Here is a 27,823-nt window from a genome sequence, read left to right as displayed (position 1 = left end):
AAATATAAATGAGAGTAAACAAGTGCACAGTGTATTCAATTATCATCTCAGCGAAGCACATTGTTAGCATGCAGCGCATCTTAAAACGAGGATTCAGGCAGGTTATCAAATGAAGTCACTTTTATTATATCTTGTCAGAGACATATTAAATGTGGAAACTGTGATGCTGAGCTCTTTTGAAATGGCTACAATGAGAAGATGGATGATGTCTTAATGCTGAACTGTACTAGAGCATTTGCAGGTAATAAATGAATTGAAAGATCTCAAATTAAAGTCTCTAGGTGAAACTGTTACCTACTGTTATCTGATCTATTCAAGTGCCTTTTCCTTACAAAACAATGACGCGCAAACATTTGTATTATGATACAAAGTGGCTTAGAAATGCATTTTAGAGTGACAACTTTGTCGTCTCAAAGTGCTATGAATTAAAAAATATCTTCCAAAAAAACCTTACATTTACATTACAATACAACCTTTCAAAAACATTAGAGTCAGAGTCTGCTTGTCACTTGCACTTAAAGATTTATCAACAATGTAAGAATGGAAATAAGTGTAATATGAACTTAGACATAAAAAAAAATCTGAAGCCTATTTGATAATACCTCCATGAATTTAAAACTGTAAGAAACCTCTTAAAACCATCCAGCTGAGTATTGTACATAAATGTGCAAAGCAAAGAAATACATTTACAGAGGCTTGTAAATAATTTCTTAAATAATTCCAAATAGGCATTTCCAATAATTTCAAATAGGCTAAATTAGGAATGTATACCCGGACCATTAATTGCATCGCTTATGGCTACAGTTTTTATTTTGTTAACATGAAGCATGTGGTCATCACAGTCAAAGAGGTGCTGGCGGTCTGGTCTTTTTATGTTTTTGGATACACAAAGCAAATCCAGCAGGACAGGTTTTGGTTTTGTCAGTTGTTGTAATCTGTTCCCTCTAAGTGATCTGGGATGGGCAGTCCCGTGAGGATTGTTAAACACCTGTTCCACACATTGAACACGGGGCAAACTGGCTGAGCAAAGGCGATGTCAAATGTATACAAGTGCTGAGAGCCGACGGCATCGTAGAAAGACAGAGACCCAGAGTCATAGTCCAACAGCACTCCAAGACGCCGCAGGTGGGGAGAGGGCTCAATGGGCATCTCCTTGCTGTTGTGACGCACCACCCACGAGTTGTTGCAGCGAGACAGTACCCAGGAGGATGAGTTTTTGCCAATCCACTCATGTTTTGGTGCTGACTTGTACGCAATTCCCACTGCAAACCTACATTGCCAATAAAAAGTAAAAGGAAGATTTCATAAATACTGGTTCATTTCTTGCATGTAAATCAGAGACATTATCCATGATGAAATAAATACAACTAAAAGTCTACAGCCATGCTAGACGCTCTGTGAGGCTGTACTACACAGTAAAGCTTTTTTTGTTTTTCTGACCTGGTGCTGGTGCTAGATGTAAAGTCGAGATCACCAAAGTTGTTACAATTCATTCAAACTCTACTGAAATCTAGCCAATAGTTGTTGAAATACACAGCCGGATGGGCCACATCACTAGTGTGCTTTAAAAAAGGTTTTACCATGTGCTTCCTCCTATCAGAGCCTCCCAATAATGGCGGCCGCTGTCGATGTAGACATTTCCTGTGACACCATAGCTGCTGTGGCTGGAGAAGCGGTCCTGACTGTGGCTCTTCTTGGATGATGTCTCGTCTCTCTCTACTGTCAGGTTGTCATGGGACACCCTCAGCTTCCGGTGAGCGGACTTTGGGTCCAACTTGAATGGCTGACCTTAAGAAAAAAAAAAAAAAGAAATTTACTGAAATGCTGATTTGTAAAATGCATTACACGTCTCTGTGATAATTAATGATGGGTTAGAGTAGATTTTGATTTTGTACAGTTGCTGAACTTGACATACTGTTTGTCTTGAGCTTCCCTGGTTCACTGCTGCGGTTTCCAGCCTGGTTTATGGCTTTCACTATGAAAATGTACTTTGTGCCACACTGGAGTCCGTGCACAGTGTAGTGATTTTGTTTGATGTTTGGTACAATCATCCAGCTATCTGCAGAGTTACATAAACCTGCAACCCAGAAAAAGAGGAGAAAGAGAGAGAGAGAGAGAGTCACTGACAAAGAACAAACCAATTTATCATGAAGCTGATGCCTCTTTCAATGTTTGAAATTAAGAGGTGAGACAATACAGCCTAATTGTATGCAGAGTGTCGATCTATAGTTGCTATTTTGACTCATCAAATATAGTTGCATTACCACTCATCCAAGTGCACTTGAGCACTGAGGCAGATGAGAATAAATTGCTTGATCAAGCATGTTGTGACCTTGTTAGAGCAATCAATTCAAACAGCCTGCTGCTCATTTCAGCCCCGGGATACTATTGAGATCATGATGTGCATCTCGATGTATATCTAGCCTGACTGAGTTGCTATATTTTGTTCTGTTTTTTGTTTTTTCCTTACAGATACTGCAAAAATTGCAGTGTATTTTGGCAACATCTCATTACCCATAAGAGCCAGGACAGAGCTCTCCTCTCCTACTGTTACAATACAATATTATGTCTGGATATTGTAACATAACCCCCAAACAATTTAAAATCATTGAGCGAAATCCTTTTCAAATCCCTCCATCAATTTCATGTTTTCCACCACAAACATTATAATGTACTCCCACCAGAGAGCGGGATACATAGACTTACTGACAACATTAGACTGGCTGGTGAAGATGGCGTACTGGAGTTCATATGACACGACAGAGAACTCATCATCTGATGTCCAGTGAACTGTGATCGTGTCATATGAAGCTGTGCACAGTTCCTCACGGATTACTGGTGGATTTGGTGCTGCAATTGGAAAAACAAAAGACAAATGTTGTTCTGTGGCATTAATGGAAGCTGAGCGGATGCTGTTCAGCACACAACAACCTGAAAATAACAAACAGAAAAACTCACAATATGTTGCGGAGAGCAGTGGTGGTAAATAGCACCATCCATTTCTGTTTTTTGTATCCTGGCAAGTGTAATTAAGCTAGGTAGCAGTTCCTCCAGCTCTTACAGCTTCAGCCCCCATGCGGAGTTAAATTCACGCTGCACAACAGGCGCTGAGCATAAACAATCAAACCTGTTTCGTTCAGCAGAAAATAAATCTTAACTGCAGCCTAGCATTTGTAGCTTTGTAGTTTTTTTTCACCCACTAACAAGCACAGTTATAGTTGAATTATCAACTACCTGTTTTTATCCATGTAATCCATAATTGAAGGATGAGGTGAGGATAATTTTAAGTGCACTGTTCAAATAAAGGAACCCAACAAACCATCTAAAATAGACAGATTATTTTAATTCACAGAAAGGTTTCCTGCTAAACAATAAAATGCGGCGTGCTTGCTCCCCCACTCACCTGTGAGGTAATCCAAGCTTTCAAGCATTTTCTTCTCCCTCGTGAAGTCCAAAGCAAAACTATCAAAGGTGTCATTCAGATTAATTTCTGGTAACAGGATTTGAGAGGATGCCGTTGCCATTGATACTCTGCAATAAAGAAGTTCAAATAAAACATTTGTGACAGTTTTATTCACTGTATATTGTATATCTTCTGTTTGTGTATTGCATTTCACTGTTCCCTCACCTCTCACAGATACTTTTAGCTGTCTGAAGGAAGCGAGCGTGGTCTGTCTCCTTGAGAGTTTGGTCCGCTTGAGAGATGAGGGAGGAGGACCGCTCGATGCACTGTTTGCAGCTGGCTATCTGCTGGGCTAACTTCCTCAGTCGCACAGCCTGGGCATAAAATAGGACACATTGATAGATGAAAAGGTTGGTAAATAAACCAACCAATGTATGATCTACTGTATAAGGCACCAACCTGCCAGACGTTAGATTTGATTTTACCTCGCCAATTAGAAAATCCTTCTGGGGAAAAATCTGATTTACACCTCTGACAATTTGATTTTTCAGTTGTGTAATACTGTTCTAAAAGCCACACTGGCATGAGAGGTGTATTTATGAAACATCCCTCATAACACTGGCACAGCAACCAGATCCTCCTGTCCCCCATCTGTGCTAAAGCAACCTCACAAATTGACATGAGGCACGGGGTGAGGAAGGAAAGAGTCCTCCTCCAGAGGCAGTCATCACAGGAAGCAGGGCTGATCTTACTCTGACACTAAACACAACCCAGCATGACACCGCCTCTCTAATGGCATCTAACAGGGGAAAAGGAAGAGAAACGATTCAAGAGGCATAGCAAATTCGCTTTAAATGTATGGACACTGTGCCAGATGTAATCCAGAGCTGTGGACTGATAATCATCACAGGACAAAATAAAGCAATAAATTCTGCAGTCTGGTGAGTCCGTCAGTGCAAGTGGCCAACAAGTATGTAGAAACAAGTACACAAGACCAAATAAAAGAATGTATCCAAATAGATTTGAGGACATGTCACCATCAGCCAGCTGTCTGAGCTTCAGAGTCAGAAAAATGAGAATGGGTTTGGGATTTTTAAATAAGCTGGGATGGCACAAAGCTTTATCTGAACCACTGATGCATTGTACAAGGGTACAAAAATAACCAGAGAGCAAGTTAGGAAGTCCCAGGTTGAAGGAACAGCCATAGCTTTACTATTAAAGATAGATTTAATAACACAGATATACATTAGCAAGTTGTCACTGTCAAGCTGTAACACTCAATTTAGCCAATTTCATGTTGTAATTTCAAAGAACTGCATTTCAACATCTCTGGGTTGCGAAAATTTAACAACCATTTAGGTTTCATGAAACATTCAAAACAAATGGGAAGGAGACCACAAGTAGGAAACCTCATGTCTCCTGATGAGGTGTTTACTTCCTCTTAAGATAAATGAGGTTAAGGTGAGTTATCATTTTGTAGTAAAAAAAAACAAAAAAAAAACAGAAAAACTATGACTAGCCTTAGTTTGTGCCTATCATGTATTGCCATTGCTGCACAATTAAAAAGATGTTTAATATCCTGCATCCTACCTGTTTTTTATAAAATGCAATAAACTTTATTTGTGTTTAATGAGTTATTAATTTTTTCAAAAGTTACATATCTTTGCTTTGAAGAGCAACATTGTGAAGATACAGGGTTTTACCCAACAACAATGATGTATTAGTGCAGAATTCGAATAAGAACATCATGCTCAGGTGTTGAGTTGTTAGCTAGCTTGTCAGCTGTGTGGGGGTGGTAAGCTTATCAGGATGCGCAAGGTGATAAACAAACAAACAAACAAACAAACAAACAGAGGTTATCAAGGCATAGAAGGTGATAAACAGTACCTTTCCCTCCTTTATCTTGGAAGCTATGATTTGTCTTCGCTGCTGTATGATGTTAATCAGCAGCTCGCACTCCTCAAGCAGCTTGTTTTCTTGTCGCGATGCATTTACCTAGACAGGACATACAGTAAGTATAGATAAAAGATGGTCAATGTGTGAAGTCAAAGTCATTTGCTTTGACAAAATGTTGTGCTGCACAAATCAAAGTTTGGAATCATTATAGCATGCATTACTAAGAGCGCAGTATGAGTGCAATTCATCTCATTTCGTCTCATGTTGGGCAGGCAACAGCAGCGATCAGCTTGTTCATGTTGTCTTTACATCCCCAACACATTGATGATCACAGCCATTGTAGTAAACATGCTGCCCACAGTAATGAGTTGTCTTTAATGAACTGACACTCAGATTAACTAGCAGGCTTAATGATCTGCATTAAGCAAGGTCAGTAGCTAATGCATGGCAAGGTGAAATAATGAACAAAATACAGTATAGTATAAATATAACAATATATCATGACCATCATTTATTTGATATGTTTTTCCAGGACTCACAAAGTATCTATTTCACGTTTATTTCCCTTTTTTTTTTACATAAATAATTGGCTCACACTTGATGTGAAAATACTCAACTTGCAGCAAACTGCATGCATATTGCAGAAATTATTGATCTACAGACTAATGAACACTTAATCTTGTTGACACGATGAAAAGCCAGTCTCAGATACAGTAATTCATCTTGGTGTTAATAATTTAATGAGTTGTTGCCCATGAAATGCCACAGAAGCTGAGAGCCCCCACCTGAGAGGGAACAGATAAACAACCTCACCTCCACATGTTGGCAGGTTTGGATAAGTTTGCCCATCAGACTTTCCAACTCACTGGTCCTCTTGATTAGATTGCTGAGGTTGGAATCCAAGGCTTGCTGCAAAACAAAATTGAAAAGGAATATTTCATTACGCACTGCCCCCTCCCCCCACATCAAACTGTAAACAGCTGAATAAATCTTGGAGGAGAGTTAGGTGAATGGGAACATAAGGACCATATCTGGCCCAGGTGAAACGAGCACAGGAGAGGACACACAAGGCTGCCACTGCGTATATGACTGGCCACATTTGCGCTCTGATGAGTGTGGACCCTCCACCCCCCCGCAACCCCCCAACCCCATCTCCCATCCCCCACCCCCTGTTCTCCCTGTGTGCCAAAGATCCCATCATACTGCCTGCTGAGGCCTCAGCTTAGCAGAGTGTCTGCCAGTGATTTGGACAACTAAACCCCGGCTGTGTTAATCACTGACTCAGATGAAAGGCTTATGTTTCAAACTTAATCTCTTACTGTAATTGGGTAGCATGATGTTTGTGTACTGTGGTGGTACAAAACGTCTTCTGATACTGTGTTATTATTCTTAAATAGAAGAAAATACACAATTACATTGTGTTATCAATGATTTAAAACAATACTCTAGTCCCACCAAAGCTGAAAACAGAGGTGTAGAATAGTGAGTTGTAGAATAAATTGATTGACAGATGTTTTAATACACATACTAACACCGGACAACCAAAAATTATTAATATGATTAAATATAAGTTATTAATAATTTGTGACAAATTAAGAAGCCTGTGTTTTTCAGCTGGATCCGATAAAGACAGAAAAACGCTTATTTTAACCAAAGTCTTTAAAAATATATGTTATTTGATTTGTGACTTTAAAGAATTAATGTCCGAGATGGATTGTATCATTCAATTCAATCTCCACATGCTGAAAGCAAAAACATTTTTTAAAAATCCCTTCAAAAAACATTTCAAATATAATTTGGAACATTGTCCAGGATTTCTTTTTGTCAAATGAAAAACCACTAATAGTCAAAGAAAAGAACAAACAGGTAAGAGAGGCTTGCAGAGATCCAAAGTTTGGAGAGAATAGATGGGAGACCTTTTTCAGCTTAGATGTTTCACATTGTGATTTTATAAGGTGTGTGCGTCACTGTGTACTAAAATAGCAAAGGTCTTATTTTACTGCTCTCACAAATATGATTTATTTATATGGACGAGAAGGTGATGAAAGCCATTTCATAGCCGAGTTGCAGGTAAAGGTGAGGTGGGTTCAAAGCCTTTAAAGTGGGCACATGAAATAAAACTTATTGATCAAACTGATGTTGGATATAGTCAAATGTATAAGCTTAAACGTCTCCAGTGTTTTTTCTGTTTTACGATTATGAGAAGAATTACAAAAATACAGCCATACAGAGAGAGAGGGAGAGCAAATGGAAAAGACAGAAAGCGTGAGAGACAAAATGAGCTCATCGCTCTCATTTTGGTGTACTGGATTTCTCAATGCACCTAAAATATGGCTTCTCTTGCAACATTAATACTCTTCATGTGTTTAGACAGCTCTCTCTGATGGAAGTCTCTTTCCTAAAATCATTTGAAGCTGATGAGAGGAAAGAATAGCGGGTTTCCTTTTGTATGCGAATGCTTCTGGTCCCACACCTTTGCTTTGGCCAGTCTCTCTTCCTTCCTCTCACAGTCCTGACAGGTCACTGTCAGGACCTGGAGTTTTATCCTGTGTCAACATTAGAAATTTTGTCCATTGTAAAAGGTTGTCACTTTATCCTGTGAACACCACAGGTCCTGAGACACATCTGCAGTTTTGACTTCACTGTTGGAGGGTGGTTTAAGCTTTCATTTAATTCCACAAACACACATTAGAGTGGACAGAACAGAAGTGCTATTCTAGTGCATAAATATACACCACGGTGCAATATCCATAAACTCGGAAAACTGGATTAAAGGCCCAATCAATTTTCTTAACCATATACATTACAGGCCAACAAAAGAGTTGGACTTGTTTGGGTGTCTCTTCTGATCATAACTTTAAAAATGGGTTTCTTGTACAATACTGTATGCTGTCAAGTATTAGGCTATGTTTTAAAACACTTGTCAATCAAAGGAAGGGAAACCCTGGTTCTAAACTGGTTTTAGATGTAGGTGGTGGTCTCTTCACCTTCTGATTAAATTTGAATTACAGATGGTGTCTAAATAGCCATCATGTGTGTTTCATGTTATGTTACTGAAATATACAAAGCATTTTTTTCCTTTTACATAATTTAGCTTTCAACAGAACTCAGTGGCGGGTCTGGATATGCCCTACTGTTAAACAGGTTAGCAGATGAATGTTTTTCATATACTGTACAGTAGGTCTACTGACTGTTAAGTTTTGGTAATATGTCACCTTGGAATGAAACTAGCAGATAAAGATTTAGATTTATTTTTATTTGACATAACTATAACTATCTGTTTTTCACGACAACTGATGTTAGATATGTCAGAACTCCCGTTTAGTGTTTGGCACTGTTACTTCACTCTAGGAAGGGCCTGGGTTTGAATTACATTCCTGGTGCTTTTTCTGTTTCTTCCTGCAGTTCAAAGCTATTCAACTCAAATTCAGTCTAAACTTAAAATTGCCTGTGAACTGTGAGTGTTTTGTTTGTTTATAGATATAAGCCCTGCAACAGACTGGCAACCTGGAGTTTTGCCTGAGCATGGAATGGGCTAAAGGTTCTTCCCTTTCACCCACTGCTTCCACCCACTGTTGGGATATGCTCCATCCACTCCCCTGACCCTGAATAGGAGTACATTTACATAATATGAATAATGGATGATGGATAGATAATAACAGATATGATGCCAGGCTAGGTTCATGTCACATAATGCCAAAACCAGACTGAAGAAGTTATTGCATTTTACATGCACGTACACACAGACGCACACTCCCACCTTTACAATGTCACAGTATCCCTCTGTGAGAGACTTTTTCAGAGAAATGTGAGGCAGTGTGGCTGTAAACATGTGTTTGGAAAAACCAACAACTCTGAACAAGCTCAGCTGCAAGCCACCTGGGTCCTACCCTGCGTGCCATGAGAAAAAAAAAAACAATTTCTCTCTAAGATGGGAACCGCTGTTTCCTCTGTCACTTGAGGCTTCTAACAATGCAGCTAACTGCACGTAATATGAGGTCAACGAGACACAAAAACACATAAAGGCATAGATCAGTGGAGTATATCCCACTGTAGAAATTACTTCAAGCAACTGCAGATATTATACGACAAAAAAAATCACAGCTAGTGAGATTATCAGAAGATAAAGGACAAAGGACTCTCATCTCAATTCGTCCAATACTCCCTTTTTATTACTTTGAGAATGTGCTTATTAAAAGAGAAAGAATAATACTGTATATTAACTACTACATCGAATAATGGAAACACAAAGCGGAATACTATAACTATCATTAATTACCACCAGGGCTACATTACCATGTCGCATTATTATTTCGCTGACCAGTTGCAAGTGCAAATGTATTTCACTCCCATTTCCATCCAAAGGATAACTAAATGAATTAGAGCCTTTGTTCCATTACATAAATCTGTCCCTGAATGTGTAATTAAAGAAATGATGCTGATCACCTGGTCTGCCTCCTGGTGTGAATGATCACGCCCCACACAGAGAAAGCGGCCAGAAGATTTCTGCACAATGACAGCATGATCAAACAAAGGAGACAGGTTAAGACTGGTCCACTGACCTATCTTCCCAAAATGTTGCAAAGGATTATCTGCATCCCAGTTCCTCCGTGAACAAGCATTGTGAAGGAGAGGAACAGGCACAAAAGGGTTTGGAGTGTTACCTGTGATACAGTAAACCTTCCTTTTGTGAGTCATGCATGAACACTGTGGGTGTTTGTGAAAAAAGGAGGACCCTCTTTTTTTTTATTATTTCATGCAGTCTATGCCATGCAATTCTCTTGGATAAACTTTAGGATGAACTAGGGCAAACTTTGAAGGAACTGAAAAGCTCGATCCAGCTGAGTTCAAGACTTACTCCCAAATTAAAAATAGTAAATATTTTGATGATATTGAAAGAAAGTGTCTTGCTTGCGTGTGTACAGCCAACTCGCTATTTCATGTTAAAGGCTTCAAAAATAAAATGCCACTGCATGATTGCCTTAGAGCGGCTATAAAATGATCCCATGAGGCTGCAGGAGGCACAGTAGAGACCAACTCTGTTGGCAAAATACTGACACGATAAGTCAAAATCTCTTAGAAGAGAAGCTCATTCAAGTCTACAATGGAAGGAATGCAGAGCCACCTTTTTTCGCTCCAGCAAACAACATCTTCTCATGTCTTATTGATGCCAGCCCATCTGCTGAAAGTGAGAAGTTCCACTTAACCTAAAACTGTGAAAGCAGTCTCTTGCATTGGGTGCTATTACATTTAAGACTGAGACTGAGAGACGGCTTCCGACTCACTTCACTGTGTGTTCTATTCATATGTATTTAACGCAAAGACGTTTCTTATGGTAAATTTGGTCTCAAAGGATACAGCTGGCGCTATTCTGTATTTTTGCTATGGTTAACAATTTCCATGAAAAGACCAAAACCAAACCCTATGCTCATTCATTTCTACTGGAGACATTGATCTTTAAAACGCAAGTCAGGAATATATGGTCTCTTAGTTTTTTTTTTTAAGGCAAAACAGCTTCTTGAAACAACTGAACACTGTACTTTTTAGCAAATGCAACTAAAACAAGACTAAAACTTATATTTGTTGGGGACTATTTTCCGTTGCAGGTTCGGTAATGAGTATTTATATGGCACAAAGACAGTTTAAGCGGGACTCACTCAAAATAAGTGTCCATTTTCATTGTTATGGAGGGACACATCAATGGCGTGGCTCATTTATGTGTTTTTTTGGACAACAATGGAGGCCTATGGAACACAATGTTGTCAATGTTGGTTTTGCTCTTTTCATGGGTATTTCTGCAATAATAAACATACAGAATATCACCAGACACAAACTCTCAAACATTTGATTTACAACAATAAAAGATGTTTGTCAGAGACATCTAATTTGCCATAACACTATTTAGTATCAGCTTATTTGTACTTGCAAGGAAGATCAGATTGTATGTTTCAAGTCTGCATTATTTGCTTAATTTGCTCGTCACAGAGGGTCTGATTCAGTGAAAAGCAAAGAATTAGTTTTATGCACCGATGCTGCATCAACGCAAAACATTAATTTCCAATAACCTGAAATTTCTGTTTTATAAAATGTATGACAAGCAGCTCAAAAACACGCTTCTATAACGTGTGGAAATGCAGCACATTTATTAATAGCTGTGTGCTGATACTGTCAAAAGCTGAAAAGAGGTTTCGAACAAGGAACGTTTTTTCAGTGTATCACAGAACCCCGAGCATTCCTCAAACTACAGGTCATTTCTTACCTTGAGTTTGTCATATCGGTCACTGAGGGCTGCTACCTGGTGGTCTCGGTGTCGGCCAACAAGCTTACACAATGCACAGATCAACTGTTCATCTGTCACGCAGTACATGTTGACCTTCTCATCCTCATGCTCCAGACACATAAGCCCTCGCAGATGGGAATCCAGCAAGGGCTCGATTAGACGGTGGCCCGTGAAGGGCTTCTTGTTGGGGTGGGTGGCCTTAAGACACTCCTCGCAGTAAGACACCTCACAGGTAACGCAGGTCTTCACAGCATCCTGTGGAGGGTCTTGCTCACAGAACTGACACTGCACACGGTCACTGGGAGATGTCATGGCTTTGCTGTCGGGGGCAGCTCGCTCACGCCGAGTCTCGTTAGGAGAATTAGGTCCACTCAGAGAAGCTTTCTGGTAGCGGTCAATGATGTTCTGTAACGTAACGTTGCGTTTGAGTCCCTCTAGGCCCCTCTGGTTGAGGGTGATGACATAGCGACAGGTGGGGCACTGAAAGGCACTGATCGACTGAATTGGCTCGTTAGGTGTGCAGTGGGAGACCAGGATGCGATGGGCACAGTTGAAACAAAGGCTGTGAGCACAGGGCAAGAGCAGCGGGTCCTCAAAGAGCTCCAGACAGATTGGGCAGGTCAGCTCCGACTCCAGTGTTTCCATCTTCAGGCAAAACAAAGAGGGGTTGTCTGCGAAATCCAGGGAAGCTGATCAGCTATCTGTAAAGATAACACAGAAATGAATCAGAAAATAGTGAGAGCTAAAGAGTTAAATATGTGGCTTGGCATCATGTCCACTAGAGTTGAAATTATTATTTTGATTTATCAAGACAATAATCAGCAAATGAATCTATAATGAAAATAGCTGCAGCACTAATGTCCAGTTTTAGACACTAAGCATCCTTGAAAAAATAGGAAATAAAACCGACATCATGCATGTTCTGTCTGTATTATCAAGTTCTTATGAAAATAAAAACCAAATTATTAATCACTATGTTGAGTCTTTTGATTTTCATTGCAAACCGAATACAAAATATGAATATAAATATTATGTAAATCTTTTACACATATCTGATTATGGAAATGAAGCAAATGGGAAAAATAAAACAAGCAGGCAGGAGAATACTCAAACAAAAACACGTGTTTGCATACAATGCATATATCAGACTTGTGTATGCTCTATTTGGCTAAACTTACAACTTGAAGAATGCAGCAGCGGCTCATTTTAATTTGGCACAGGAATAGCGTCTAGCTTGTCCCCATGTGTTCCTCTCTATACTGTAGTCCGTAGGCCAGCAGGCCAGTGAGGACTGACAGCTCAGCCAAGCAGAAGTCTATTGGCCTGCTTGCTGATGGCTGGGACTCCACACTATCACAGACACTAAGCCTTTGTTCCCGACTAGTCAGACACCCCAGCTGCGAGTGGACACACTGTGCTCACAGCGTCTCTCTATGTGAACTCTCTACCTCCACTCATTATGTGTGAAGAAGGCAAAAGCTCATTATCAGGACAGTCGGACACAAGTGGCCTTTTGAAGTTGTAAGGATACAGCAATTACCTCTGAGCTACAGACCTGGGTTTGTTCTTTCCATTCTATTCAAATCTTCACAGACATTCAGCTGTCCCACTGTACTGTACAAAACAAGAGGGAATTGTTGCACTTGTCTCTAGTGACTGTGATGCATCTGTGGGCCTTTTGTATCTCTGCTATTTTGTTCCTTAAAAGACAAAGCAGCCAATGCAAGTGTCTAGAAGTTATAACAGAGGATCAAAGACAAACTCTTCATTATGCAAACCTGTCAGTCTTATATAAATATGTTAGACCTCAAGCCCAGGTATTATTTTAAAGTCAGTATTTCATCAATCATTGACATATTCTCTTTTTCTCTTTGAAATTTCAGATACTCTTTTTTTTACACAGTTTTCAATTTCAGTTCTAAACTACTTTTTATTTGTGGTGAATAATTCTTAACTAAGTCATGCATTTAAAAGGAGCCCAAAGCCGAACTCATTTTCAGAGGAAATAAACTGCAACACATGCAACTTCTGAATTACCTGTCCGACATGTTATCATTTCTTTGGAAAGGTTTCGCTCTGAGGCAACATCACATCATTTTTAGCAAAGATACCAGCTACAGCGTAGCGGCTCCAGTGTTTGCACAAGTCTCGTCAAACAGGTTATCAGTTCAACCAGGCTGTCCTAAATACAAAATGAATAAAGAGCTTTGTATGACAAACACAATGCAAAGACGCTTATCCTCTGATGTCATCCCCTGTGGTATAGAATACCCAAAAGTTACAAAAAGCTTGTAAAATAACACTGTGGCAAAGAGCCACTGCAAACTGCGTTACAACCCCCGAGTAAATTACGCACTCCTGAAAGCTCTCCCATTCATACACAGTTTACTTTACCCACCGATGGATTTCGCCCCACTTTGCACTGCCGAGACATTTCTGCTGAAGAAAAACTTCTGACCTGAATCATGAAAACATATTTATGACAACAAATGCACCAGCCATAAGCCCCTGCATGCTGTAGAGAGGGGCATCCAGATGGCACGAGTCTTCACAGCCCCAGTAATCCTGTAGCAGAGCTGTCATTAAGCAAGAGATTGAGCAAGAGGTAGCAAGCACAACAGGAAAAGTTGCCCGACAATTCCAGGAAAGCCAGCTCCACCTACAGCTGGAGCTCTGGCCAGTACTGGAAGAAGAGAGAGAGAGCAGACAACAGCGAGAGAGTGTGTGAGAGAGAGAGAGAGAGAGAGAGGGAGAGTGAGTGAAATAAGCAAATAAGCAGAGGCACAGGACTGTGCAGAGCTCCAAGCCAATGTCCTCACAGGCAGGTTAGTGTCCTCTCAGCCCTGCCTATTCAGAAATTCAAAGCGTCAGGATCAGTTTCAGGTTTCCTTGTGTGACCATCTCTCTGTTTCTAGCAGCACAATGCTGTGGATTGGAACTTTTCTTGGCTACGCCCCTGGGGATTCAAAAAGAAAGGCTGAAGACACAAACACAGATGAGAGGCAGTCTGAGAGGTAGCAGGACTCATCTGTATCACGGGACAGAAGTCTGTGATTCCCTCAGCATCCAACAAACAAAGTGAGATGGAAGCGGTGAATTACATCACAGTCTGTCATCCTGACCCCCCAGAGGCTTCTGACGTGTAATACGCACCATGAGTGCCACAGTTAAAAAGAAAAAAAAACAACAAAAAAAAAAACATACAGCTCTACCTTATAAAATCCCCATTCAACCACCTGTCAGCAAAAAACTGGAGGACACCAAGCATCCACTCTGACAGACAAGATTACAAATAAAGACAGACACTACACAACATCATCTGCTACATCCAAGTATGTCCCAGTTGGCCCTCATGTGGGAATCACTGAGGTACCATCTGCTTACCATGTGCATCTATTTCCACACACCCCCACTGTGATCCATTCGAATTCTCCTGTCATTCAAAGGAGTCTCCAGAGTGACTATCCTCTCTGAGAGACAGATACACACTGTAAATATTAAAGACACGCAAAAAGTTCAGACAAAGTGATGGGGTGTGAGCTACATCGCTTGGGAGATGCCCATGGGAATGCGACTGGCATTCCCCGGGTTTCTTCTATAATAATCTCCAACTGTGATGAAATTTAGTATAATGAGAACAGTGGGGCGACTTATTGAATATTATTATTTAATTGAGAAGAACCATAAGAAAAGATTTGCAAAGAACATTAAACCTTTGCTCATTCTTTATCTCTTCGGATCACTTTTGTCTTTTGTCACATTAAAGGAAGTATTCACAAGACAGGTGTACTGCAAAATTTTGGCTAGTCAAGTGAGTTTGTGCAGCTGCTTGATGAGAAGAAAGGCTGCTTTCCTCATGTATGGTAAATACGTCCATGCATTACAAAAATATTCATAAAAGGCCAAGTAATATTGAGAAGGTAAAAACTGTATTAGTTTACATACCTCAATACTAAAAAGCCGTGCATTGATGTGCTGTTCTTGTATTCTCTATTCCTGCATTCAGAAGCTACAGATGTTAAAAATGTTAAGATCAAAAGGGATTAGATATAAAGACCAGAGGGTCATAGTTCAGTTCACTCAGCTACAAGAAACAGCCTTTAAAAAAAGAAACCATGTCAATGGTATATGGTAATGGTAGATAATAATCAACATCATACATATAACCATACAAATGCACAAATCCAATAACATATCTATCACTTCTATCTATCACTTTAACAGCCACATTTGCTGTAGGCAAATAGTTTGAGGAATAGTTTATGTGTTTCACAGCAGAATTATGATTCAAGATGTTTAATGATGAGTATCAGCAGATATGACAGGTGTGAGACATCTAGGCACTAAACTGCGAGACACTTTGTCAAATGATGAACTTGAGTGCTAACTTAACACTTGGAGTTTTATGTGATTAGGAAATAATGGGTCATTTAGAAATGAAACAATTACAGTGTCTCAGATAGGAAGACAATTTCCTGCTCAAGCACTTTCTAATCCTTTTGGTTATGGTCTTTCATCACCCTTAATAATGGCTCTGAACCATGTATCCAGCGACTGAGAGAGTGTGATTGCTCTTTGTCTTCTTTCCTGGGGCAGACACCTAACATATTTATCTGTAATCCTGTCTTCGCAGCGTAGCTGTGACCAATGTGTGGCCTGTTGCTGCTCCCTAAAGCAGCCAGCTCAGCAGCAGCGCACTGAGGCCTAATGTGATTTACAGCTGTAGCAGCACATGCCAGCTGATTAGACTGACAAATATACCTGACCTGCAGCTGCACATATTACTCAGATTAGCTTCATGGAGCCTGGCCCTGACCAACATTCATTATTATTGATATTTAAATGATTGTGGAGGAGAAGTTAATTACAAATCTAAACATTTGGGCGACTGAATTTAGAACTCATCAGTCAGATAGGATTAGCTTACATAGAAAAAAGAATGACAGTGTCACAAGTTTTTTTTTTTTTTTTTTTTTTGCATGGCTGTGGACTCATGTGGCAAGCTGATGTTAATAAACATTTAAATTGTAATGGAAGCAAGAGACGACTCAAATCAACTTTCTCTTTACGGGGCTTGAGCTTCCTTCCCCAGCGAACAGGATGTTTTAGAATAAAGATCCAGATGAAAAAATAACTCTAAAAAATCTATAATGTATTTAATGTTTGAAGTTAATGAGTTTCTCACAGACTAAAAACTGTGAGTAGAGATCTAAAGGTCAGTTTAACTTTTTTTTTTTTTTTTCCCCCATTTATATCTCTGTGCTCCTACTGTCTGTGCTGCAAAGGTCATCGTGGTCAGCTTCAGAAGTTGCAGCAAGTTCTCATTTCCTTTCCGCGGCTTGGCAGGTGGCATCAGCGGGAAAACACTGTATCCTTCCCACGACCACAGGAACTTTACGGAAAGTGACTTTCCAAGCATGCAGCTGCAGCCCGCTGCTAAGAGGAAGCGTCTCACTGAGCTCAAAGCCATCGAGAAGGAGCACGCATTTCGTCGAAATCACTTTTTAAAAAATCTAATTTATACGTTTATTCATATAATAGCCTGTTGGTTCGTCCTACTATTGCCCTACCTCAGGTGTGGCAAAAGTAATCTGCAAACGACATTAAACAAGAAGGTTTCACTGCTGGGGAAAACATTCAACTAGCGACATCTTGTGGCTGATGTACAAAATACAGCAAACACGTTTATCTACCCTAAAGGTCACCTTTCTTACCCTGAAAAATGCCTGAATTAAATAGTGACATTTTAACTGTCAAAATACAAATGACAACAACAACAACACATAATAATAATAATAATAATAACAATAACCATTATTATTCAAAAAATTTGCCCTCCAATTTATCTCACTCTGCCCTTCACTTAAAACCAATGCAATGGTTCTTCTTAAAGACCTCCACATGTTGTCATGGTGACAGCTTAATATCTATTTGTCAAGGAAGTGATCAAAGGAAGGGCACTCGGGTGGGAAGATGACTAACATTCCTCCTCAGAGGAACAAGATAAGTTACTAATTAATAAGGGAAACCACAGAGCCAACAATGTTCCTGTTTTACTCTTCATTACCTTCATGTAACAAGACTCCTGTGTGCTTTTATGTATGCAGGCCTTTCACAAACTGCGTCCAGAAGTATTGCCAGAGCATATATGGATGCTGTGGGGGGAGAAATGTCTGTATCTTTTATCTTATCAGTGAAGTAAATGGTATTTTGCTGCCAGATTATGAACCACAGGCTGTTTTTTTTTCTCCCTCAGTGCTGCCATGGACTGCTTAGGTTTAAGTAAAGGTAATAAAACATTTTTATGATGAAACAAGTGAAAGAAGAGCATTCAGGAATAATGCTGCAAGGTACACTACAGTATTTGCTCTAACCAAATATAATATATTATATTTCTAGGAAATTCTCAAAGCATACACTGAATAGCCTCTTTTACACTGGAAAGCTACTCCCACTCTCTTTTTTACTCACAAAATTCCCCTCAGCCTTCTCACTTAGTCACCTCATCCCTCAAGTATTATCCACAGTTGAAAACATGAAGGAATCTGTGAACACAACAAGGCCAAACAAACCCAACACTTGCGCAGAACACTGCCTGGAAGCTTGGAAATATATGATGACTCAATGTTTTGGCAGCAAAACACAGAGGCACAGCAACATGAAATACAGGCTGAATTAAGAATGACCCTCTGACTTACCCGCCACATGATTACATCCATGAACAGGCAAGAGAGGAAAGAGCCACCTTTAAAGTCAGTCAGAGTTGATATTTGGGGCTCTGCACAGCTAATCCACTGCAATGGTCAGAACTTTGAGCAAAAGTGACTCGCCTATCCTACCCTCTGTGAGTTTCTGACCCTCTAACCCTGTTCTCCAAGCTTACAAAATCAGCAGGAGGATCGAAACTTTCCACCCTTTTCTCTCCGAGAACTGAGAACTGTACCTATCCCATCTAGACGCAGTGAGCTGCAAATTGTTGCATTAGCCAATGAAATGAAAGAGGCAGGACTTCTGCTGGTTTGGTCTATCACTCAGGGCTATCGGAGCATGGAGTGTTGCCACTACTCTCAACAAAGCTTTTTTTGTCATCCTCAAATGAACATCTTCCAAATAGCCGAGCCGCACACCACAAAAACAATCAGTGCATTAAAAAACACATTCTTGAAATTTGCATAACTGACATTATAAGAAACCGTTCACAAGTAACATCAGACGTATTCAGGCAAAGTCTGTTTGAAACTGTTTTGTATTTCTCATGGACAAACTTAGTCAAGATATTGCAGTTGGAAATGTATTTCATGCTCAAGGCAACATTCAATACAGCCAAGTAAAACAGTGCATGAGCAAACACAGCAATCAATGATGATTATATTCCCCACAATGGACAAGGGTGATGCTTTGTTAGTGCCACGGTGCAAATTCTAACATGTATAAATGGAGCTACATTCAGAGACAGTCCGTTTTTCTTGCCATGCAGCAACAATGTCTATAGGCAGCTGCCATGTTCAGTAGCACAGGTCATGAAAACCACACCGGGTAGGCAACATGAATTAGCCTTTATCAAATTCTATGGCAACCTTATTCCTCTAAGAGATCACACCCTTTTTTTTTTGCTGTTTTGTTTTTCCATACGAACACATTTGCTGAAATGGAAACACACAGGAATGCACTGTGGTTGCGACAGCTGACTTAGATAGTGTTGAAAGTTGTCTCAGATTGTTGGCATGTGTTCACCAGTCTTTGGCTGCATGGAGAATGTTCCCAAACATGTGCTGGCTGACACAATTGGCATCCAAACAGTGGTGCTGATCACATAAAGTATGATCAATTTCTCAGCTCTGGATCTGAGACCGTGCTCACTGCTCAGCTATGAGGTTTGAGGTTTGTAGCTAGAAGCTGTTACCTGAGAAGACCTTGTCATCGACTTCAAGTCAATGTTTTCGATACAGTATCTCTGTGTAAAGCAAATGTTTATGTTGTGTGGTAATACCACAGAACATAAGGCACGGATTGATTTGGATTGGTAGGAACTCAGAGCCCCTGCCAGGAGTCCTTGCATTTCACTTTAGCTTGCAGGGCTCAATAAAGTATGAAAAGAAAAGTGAGAGCAATGAAAATTATTTTTAGGGTACGTTAAGATGGATAATGACTTGAAAAGTAACATAAACACATTAACATCTTAAGCACATGAGTCCCAGTACAAAATTCAGTGGTAACTGCAGTATGTAGTCTCACTGAGTTCACAGTTCAGTTGCAAAGAAAACACAACAGACCATAACAATACCATTGATATTTTGTTTTCATCGTCATTTTTACTTCTCTCAGCAAATCCAGGAATAAATTGCATAATTTCAAACACAGAGACAAAAGTTGTTAGGGATACTGCAAAGCATGTTTATTTTGGTACACCAAAACTTTCACAAACCCTAACTTTAAAAGAGATTTATAGGAGACTTGAAAGTGTCACCCACTGGAAATACAGATCATCCCTTACCTCGCAATCTGTTAGTCAGTCAGTCAAACAGTCCATTTAGTCCTGGTGACAGATGAATACAGAAATAAAGCCAGGGAGGAGATTTTTCTGAAAACGCCGGCTTTTCTCAGAAGCCTCCCTTTAGCTCCTACTTTCAGTCTGGGCTCTGCTGCTTCGTCTGTCTCACCGCTATCTCTGAAATTCTCTTCACACAGCTTCTTCTTCTCTAATCCTCTCTAAAGGAAGCCGAAACTGCTCCAAATGGTTCAACTAGGCGCCGACTTCTCAGGCTTTTCCCTCTTTTTGTATTATTTTGTTGGCTGCGATCATTAACTTTGTCCCATGAGAACATAAGGAGGTAAATAATACCCCCCTCCTTCCTGTGGGAGGCTGTCAATCACAACTGAAGATGAGGTGGTGAGGGGGTGCTTTTTGTTACCAAGGAAGCTCTCCTGATTGGTCACCAGGGAACAGAGGTGCCCTGCATGACAAATGGGAGCACTGGGATGGATGGGCCGGTCGAGATGCTCAGCTGAGGTTACGTGCACATTTATAATAGACTTTTATACAGCTCACTCATTTACATGTCATTCAGAAAATAAAGCCATGGAAATGAGTGAGTAATCAAGGCTGACATAACAGCAGTTAATCTATTTTAGAAAGCCGAATTCAAGAAAATGTCATTTACGTTGTACAAGACTAACGAGGTAAATGTTAGGATCAATTTGAATAATCACAAGTTCCTTAAGTGTGTCTTTGGTACAGTCTGGACACTCGGGGGTGGTGGGGGGGACTGGTAGGAAAGCATAAAGCTTCCGTTGCCATGACAGTGTGGAAAAAGCAAGGATGCATCTTGGCACTTGAGCCAGATGCCACTCTAATCTTTTCACTGGCAAACCTTCAGCTCCCTCTTCACAGCTTGTTTGTTTCTCAGTCAAGCCTACTGCTGTCTGTCACTCTCCAGTTCCTTCCAACATCCCATGCCAATCTAAAGTCTGCCGCATTTTGTCAGGAAAAGAAATGTGTAAAGACATTGTTAGCACGACTTGAGAGAGGTCACTCTGCTCCCAGTGACCACGATTAAACTCTTCAGCTGTCAAGTAAGGAGAGACAATGGACAAATTAAGTATGACTTCAAGTGTGACTCCTTTGCTTGGCTTATTCTGCATGCATTACCAGCACAGTAATGGATTTGTAAACAGCACAGAACCAAATCAGTTTCCCATGTAAAACACACAAGACGCACAAAGACAGCAATGCTACATCATTCTCACATCACACCTCAGATGCATGCTGCCGCTCCAATAATTTACAACAGCAAGGATATCTACAAGAAAGTGTTAATAGTGCCGCCCAAGGCCATACAGTGCTATATAACCATAAACTGTCTGTGAAATAATGACTTTGCTGTTTCATACTTTCACACTGAGTCTCAGTTCACTGCAATAAAACGGCACAAAATTCCTGACATTTACATCTAGCGTGGCATCACACGTGACATTTGAGGCCACTGCTTTTTTTTAGAGGTGAAAATGGTTTACTACTCCAGGAGCAATCCAGACTCACGCCCGTTTTCTGAGCTGTAATAAACATTAAGTGGAAAAATGTCTTATTCTGTTTTAGCCATTCCAAAAAAGAAAACTTGTCTGGGCTGTGGTTTTTGCAACTGTCCCCACCTCACCCACTGAAAACCCAATCTGATCCTCAATCCAGGCTAACACACAAAGTTTCTGTGGCTTTTAGCCTGGAGAATGGATGAAATAACAATTTAACTTCAAGCAATCTAAACAATTGTGATGCACTGTTCACATCCATATATTTGGCATCAGCTATGTCATACTATATCAGCTCTGACTAAGGCAAAACTGACTATTCCATCATAGCATTATGATAAAATAGGCCTCAAAGCCACAATTTAATCCAGTCCAGACACTGGGAAGTTAACAATAACAAGTATATTTCATATTTATGCATTTGTATAAGTGACAATCAAAATGTTGATGTTCTTGGTGCAATCCAAGCAAAATTATTTCCAGAAAATGTGTTGTATTATACTGTACATATATTCCCTTATCAATAAGTAACAGCACTGTCGAAATAATTATTCAAAACAAATGAATATTCATCCCCATTAAATAAGGCCATTTGCTGCCTGAGGCACTTCTCTTCACGGCGGTCTGCGCATCAAGCTGCATTAATTGGAAAAAGACCTGAAAAGGGCCAGAAAAGCCCTCCTGAAGGAGAAGATAAGAAGTTGGAACAAAATAGGCTGTGAAATATGATGTTACATAAACTTTGATGGGGAAAAAAAGAAACAGGGACCAGGCTAGCAGACATTTGTAAGCTACGTCATCATGTTACAAGGTTATGCTTCACCTTGGTGCTCAGCCATTATCAAGTGAAAACTCATTTTGCACTGAACAAAGGAATCCTGAAACCTAAATGTAATCTGAGGTGTCAAAATCTCCATTACGCAGAAAAGAAATTATAAGGACACATATTTGATCAGCAGAAGGATAATCTGGATATCACTAAAGCAACTTCACCAGAATTGCTCACTAAAGCAAATCAACGCAACTTTCCCACTGGATACTGCAGCCTTAAAATAAGCAGTAAACCTGACTTACGTGCTATTGTCCAGGGTGATCCTCTAAAACACAGCAAGAAGATGCAACTCCCACTGACGTCTCAGCTTTCTATTTCAGTAGCACATGGATGAGAGACTAAACAAAACATACAGTAGCATCCTGACTAGTCTCCTTCCACACTCCCTCCCTCATTGCTAGAGCTCCCCACCCTGCCCTAGCCCCAGCCATACGCTCACGCAAGCGTAAAACATGCCCAGGAAGCGTCACTTCCACTGGGTCATTTCATGGATACTGTCTCCATTAACGCTCAGGTCCATCAACCCCCCTTCCTCCACCTCCTCTCTGGGGTTGAGCTCTTGCCCCTGCCTCCCCACCCTCTCAGCAATGAGACAAAGAGGTAGCAAATGGATAGACAAAAGGGGAGGGGGTGGGGGGGGGGGGGTATGGTGCATAAACCTTAGGGACCACATTTTGATGAGTTTCTGACTGCACAAGCAGGCCCCGAACAGATGGGATCAGTCTCCAGGGCTATGCTGCATCGTTGCATTTAATACACAGCTCTATATATCCTAAAAAAAAATGTATTCTGCTGCTCACTTAACAGCACTCATCAGATCATAGGCCACATACGAGTGCAAGGCAATACCAAACAGAATATCTTTATCATGTTATGTTTGCTGTTAAGCTCTCAGAAATGGCAGTAATTAAAGTCTGAGTGCACATGCCTAATTGAGTTAGCACATTCTTTGGCGTCAAGATTGTCTCTTTGAGAGCAAACCCTGATCTAAGCAGCGTAATTGTTTTCCCAACTAGGACAGTCCAAAACAGTCACTCCTCCTTTTGCCAGTAAACAATAAGATGAAAGCATAGCCAGCCCTCGTGATGGCAAAGGTTCAAGATTTTAATTGCTTTCATCCCCAAGGCATACTGCCCATAACTAAGCAACACACAGTCATCAACCAAATAAATGAACACGTTCTTACCAAGCCAATTAACGCTTACTGCAATTTATCATTGACTTTCAACAGAGATGTTATTTTAGTGCAATTTAAGGTAGTATTTAATTGTCAGGGCTCTGTACTGCAAGCATCCTGGGTAGGAAACTGAAGCGTGCAAAGTAGTTGTTGAACACATCACATCAGCCAGTGTCTCCATGCATTTAGAATGCTTTATGATTAGCTGGAAGAACATATAGGACTGTTGTGGGCATTGACCTGGAATTGATTCTTTTCCTCTGAGCATGCTGCAGCTTTGTTGGCACTGTGTTCAGGGTTTTGCCAACAACAGGATCAATTGTCAGCCTGCTTCTCCTCTCTAATATGGTATAGGAAACAAAGCAAACTGGTGAGATTTTGAGCAATACCTTTAAAACACTTCACCATTATCCTGTACATGTGCAACTGTAAAATCATTTCCTCATGGAATGATTAACATGAAGTTACAATATGTCAAGAATATCAAAAGATAAAGCTGAAGGCCACAGGAAACTTTCAAACATCATTCACCATGAAAACCAGTTATACTTTGTGGTTGAAAGCAACACAATGAAATACTGTACTGTCTGGCATTTTCTCATTGAAATGAAACAGTGAAGGAGTTTTGGGAATGTAAGGTCATATGTTATGTTTAGTCCACACCACAGCCTCATAGCCTGAAAGTCTTGGCTTTTATTTTTTTCCTAAAAAAAAAAAAAGTATCCTTTTGAAAGGGTGCGGTGAACGCCTGCTACATTCTTTGCTGCTTGGAGAAGTCTGTAATTGCTTCCAGCTTCTAAGGGATCTAACGCTGGAAACTGGTGTCACATCTTTATCAAGAATCTCTCTTCAACAACACTTACATTATCTTATCAGATAGGGTGCCAGTGAAGCACTCAACCACCCTCGCATCTGCAAACCCCACCCAAAATCCAGCCCCCGTCCTTTTTTTTTTTTTTTTACAAACAGCAGCAGCATTTAAAGACACTATCTATTCAGTGCAGGCAGGTATAAAAGTTTCACTTTTTACTCTAATGAAGAGATTTCAGCCCTATACTGTTCCTTTATCCTCTAGTCAGAGAAAATGAGACACTACACCACTATGCTCAAACCTCCTACACCAAGAAATGCTGGAGGAGGTCTGAACATCTGTTGTGGTGTGCTGTATTCATGTGTCCAAGGAGACTGTCAGAGCCAAAGGCAGAAGCCCAGCTGTTGGGATCTGGGTCGGGCTGCATCCGGGCTGAGGGATGTTTTCAAAACACTCTCCGCTCAGGATGAGCCACTTTTGACAGTGTTGTCACTGTTGCATTTGGCACTATCAGTGATAACCACCAGCGCACAAAGCACATAGAAGTAAGAAGCCCTGTCTCTGTTGTGTTGCAGATGCTCTAAAGGTTAAAAGACAGTCAAACTGATCAATTTTCTGCCTGGCTCAGCGCAGCCCTGCAAAATATCCTCACTTACACTCCATCTACATGTCAACAAAGCATTCCTTCAAGACAGTGTAGGACACATTCCTAAATCTTGGCCTGTGAAGCACATTCTCTGGAGTTTAAAATGGATTAAACATTTGCTTTTCCCGCAGAGGTATCGCTGATAAAAGAATATCATTCAGCTGCACAGTGTGGGGAGTCCACACACACGCACACACACACACACACACACAGAGAGAGAGAGAGAGAGAGAGAGAGAGAGAGAGAGAGAGAGAGAGAGAGAGAGAGAGAGAGAGAGAGAGAGAGAGAGAGAGAGAGATACACAAGCACCCCATTTCCAAATACAGTTACTGGCTTTAACAATGACACTGAACCAGCATCAGCTCTCCCCCTGTCACAACAAGCAGGTCCAGAGACTGCACAGCTGCTGATGGAGCTGGCACTGCTGACCTGACGGAGTCGGTTTTGTTTATCATTTGGAACGAAGAGTGAAAAAACAAAGAGTCGTAATGACAGCACGGGTGAGATTTGAAAAATAGATGAAAAAAAATCAGCAGATATTCAAAGCACTCAGGGAAATAATAATACATTCAAATGAACCGTCTTCCCCGGCCAGTTCGTGATATGAAAAAGGGTGGTTGGATGAATATAAATCACAAAAGAGTGATACCAAGAAAGAAAGAAAACTGAAGTTTCACTCTCTTAAAACTAGAATGAGGGCAGTTCAGAGCAATAGCAGAACCAGATGCTTGCATGAAGGAAAGTACTGAAAACCAAAATGAATTCACCAGAGTTCCCCATCCACAGTTATTTGGCACAATTATACATTCTGTTCTCTCTTAGAACAACCTAACCTTGCTTCAGTTCTCACCAAAACAAAAGTTAGAGGAGGAGAGCAAAACCGCTCATTGAAAATCATAAGCTATCCTGAAAAAATACACAACACTGAAAAATTTGAACAACAAAAGTATGACAACAAGTTGTTCCCTGTGCTCAGGAAATGTTACATTTTTGCCAGTTCAGTAATTTGCCAGCTGTTGTTTTATGAGGAGGCTGATATCTCAGAAGTGTATTCGACTGTCAGCAGATGTGTTGAGTGTGCAAACAAGACCCAACTTGTGGTTAAGGCAACATATCTGGCTCTCAGTCTAAATGAACTCTCTTACCAAGAAAACACAAACAACCAACAAGGCTTTAATGTCTTACATATGAAATGCAGTGCTTCCTCGTGTGAAAACCTGGCTGTGCATCCATTCGTGTGTGCATTTGGTATTTTCCCGAATGTGCAGACTGCAGTATGTCAGTCCACATACGAGAAATCACCATCCAAGTGTTACACACAATGTGAAATTAATGATGTGTATTACTATTAAAAATCTATTTCAATAAGACTTCAACTTTGGCAGAGATGTCATCAGGCTTAATGCGTGAGCATTATTCTGACTCAACACAGAAGTGCCAGTAGGAGACCCAGGGGATGGTTTGCGTTGCCACTCTGTGCAAATAAACAAATTTAAGAACTAGCACTTATTAAACTCCCTGAACCGCTTGACACTTAATGTTTCTTTGTCAGATCTTACCTGCTTCCCCATGGCTGCGGTGTAAAGTGTCTCTCCCTGGCGAATAAATACTAGGCTACCACAGACTATGACTGTTAGGCAGCTGGTGCTTCCCCTGAGGTAAAACAGACAGGAGACATGAGATTGAAGGTGTTTTCTCTGCTGTACACTCCCTTTCATAGGGGTGTGTAAACGCACATACCTCACTGACACACACACTGCTTCTCATCTGCTCTACAGGTTTACACAGGAGCACAGAACGCTCCTGAGAGGAATACTTAACCCTTTGGCAAGATGGCATTGAATGGAATAATAAAGGAAGACTTTCATTAGTTTCACAGATTACCGCGAAAATCTGTGAAAATCTTGTAGCTTTTCTTATCACTGGCAGTATCAGTGGTGCTGTTAATGAGTGGGTATCTACATTTCATGCAGCTAAAGAGGTAAAAAAAAAAGTGTGAAAATGTGTAGATGTAAGGTTGGACCTGCTAGTGATATATAGTTAGTCAGCATCAGATAATGGGGATAAAGGGCTTTTCTTCATCGCCGCAGGCAGCTCCACTGAGTTACCAAGCTCAGAAAAATAAGGCCCAAAATCCACAGCAGCCAGCAGGCAGAAAGCCGCAAAGAAAAAAAAACTTGCTATTAAGCAAGAGAGAATTGGTTTTCTCCACCCTAATGAGAATTCATCCTGTGAGATAGATGAGTCAGTCTGAAAACACAATTCCATACTTGCAATAATGAGATCATATTTGAGGAATGGGGTGTACAGCCCTCAAATGGAAAAAAAAGAGTCAAGGTTACCAAGAATTTTTGCAAAACCTAACCTTATCTTGAGGAATTTCCCCTTTTCAGCCCCTAATAAATAAAAATGTCTTTTAGTATTCATAGTACGTGTCAACCAAGGTGATGTTAGGCTGTTATGTCACCACATCAGAAAAAGAAATGTTGCAAGGATGCAAAACAGAATGTTTCTATCTATATTTTAAATTCTAGTGGGGCACAAAATTTAAACCTAGCGTGGCCAGGGTCTGGGCCAAGGAATAGCTGGGCCACACACTGAAAACAAAACTGAAAAATGAATTAGAAAGTTCTGGAAGTTGAAAAAGCCACTTGGAGGGAAATCAGAAACCTGGGACTCCATAGGGCTGTGCATGTTCTTTTGGATTAGATACAGCAGAGTTTCAAACCACACAAGAGCTCAAATAAATAAA

At 40.4% G+C, this 27,823-nt stretch overlaps 1 protein-coding gene across 8 annotated transcripts; it reads right to left on the bottom strand.

The window, feature by feature from the left end:
* Positions 1 to 84: 84 nt before the first annotated feature.
* On the bottom strand, positions 85 to 26,730 carry mid1 (midline 1). 8 transcript variants are annotated; one of them, XM_041057123.1, is made up of 11 exons: positions 26,631 to 26,730; positions 11,559 to 12,280; positions 9,746 to 9,805; positions 6,113 to 6,208; positions 5,291 to 5,398; positions 3,629 to 3,777; positions 3,404 to 3,531; positions 2,707 to 2,850; positions 1,916 to 2,077; positions 1,581 to 1,788; positions 85 to 1,270 (listed from the first exon to the last, which is right to left on the bottom strand). In XM_041057123.1, the coding sequence occupies exons 2-11, from the start codon at positions 12,222 to 12,224 to the stop codon at positions 922 to 924; spliced, it is 2,070 nt and encodes a 689-aa protein (XP_040913057.1). In that variant the 5' UTR covers positions 12,225 to 12,280; positions 26,631 to 26,730; the 3' UTR covers positions 85 to 921. The 8 variants fall into 8 exon arrangements, with proteins under 8 accessions (XP_040913057.1, XP_040913053.1, XP_040913054.1 ...); XM_041057119.1 differs by lacking the exon at positions 26,631 to 26,730 and adding an exon at positions 18,278 to 18,495; XM_041057120.1 differs by lacking the exon at positions 26,631 to 26,730 and adding an exon at positions 16,849 to 17,178.
* Between the last annotated feature and the right edge of the window lie 1,093 nt (positions 26,731 to 27,823).

This window comes from Toxotes jaculatrix, chromosome 15 (genome assembly GCF_017976425.1).
Source record: "Toxotes jaculatrix isolate fToxJac2 chromosome 15, fToxJac2.pri, whole genome shotgun sequence".
Classification (NCBI taxonomy): domain Eukaryota; kingdom Metazoa; phylum Chordata; class Actinopteri; family Toxotidae; genus Toxotes; species Toxotes jaculatrix.
Note: the sequence above shows the minus strand (reverse complement) of the source record. Positions and strands in the feature narration are given on the sequence as shown.

Coding starts and splice junctions, on each gene's coding strand:
- mid1 (XM_041057123.1), bottom strand. CDS start 12,224: ATGGAAACACTGGAGTCGGAGCTGACCTGCCCAATCTGTCTGGAGCTC. Junction 3,778..5,290: donor CCAAGATAAAGGAGGGAAAG/GTACTGTTTATC, acceptor TTTTATGCCCAG/GCTGTGCGACTGAGGAAGTT. Junction 1,789..1,915: donor AGGGAAGCTCAAGACAAACA/GTATGTCAAGTT, acceptor TTTTTTCTTAAG/GTCAGCCATTCAAGTTGGAC.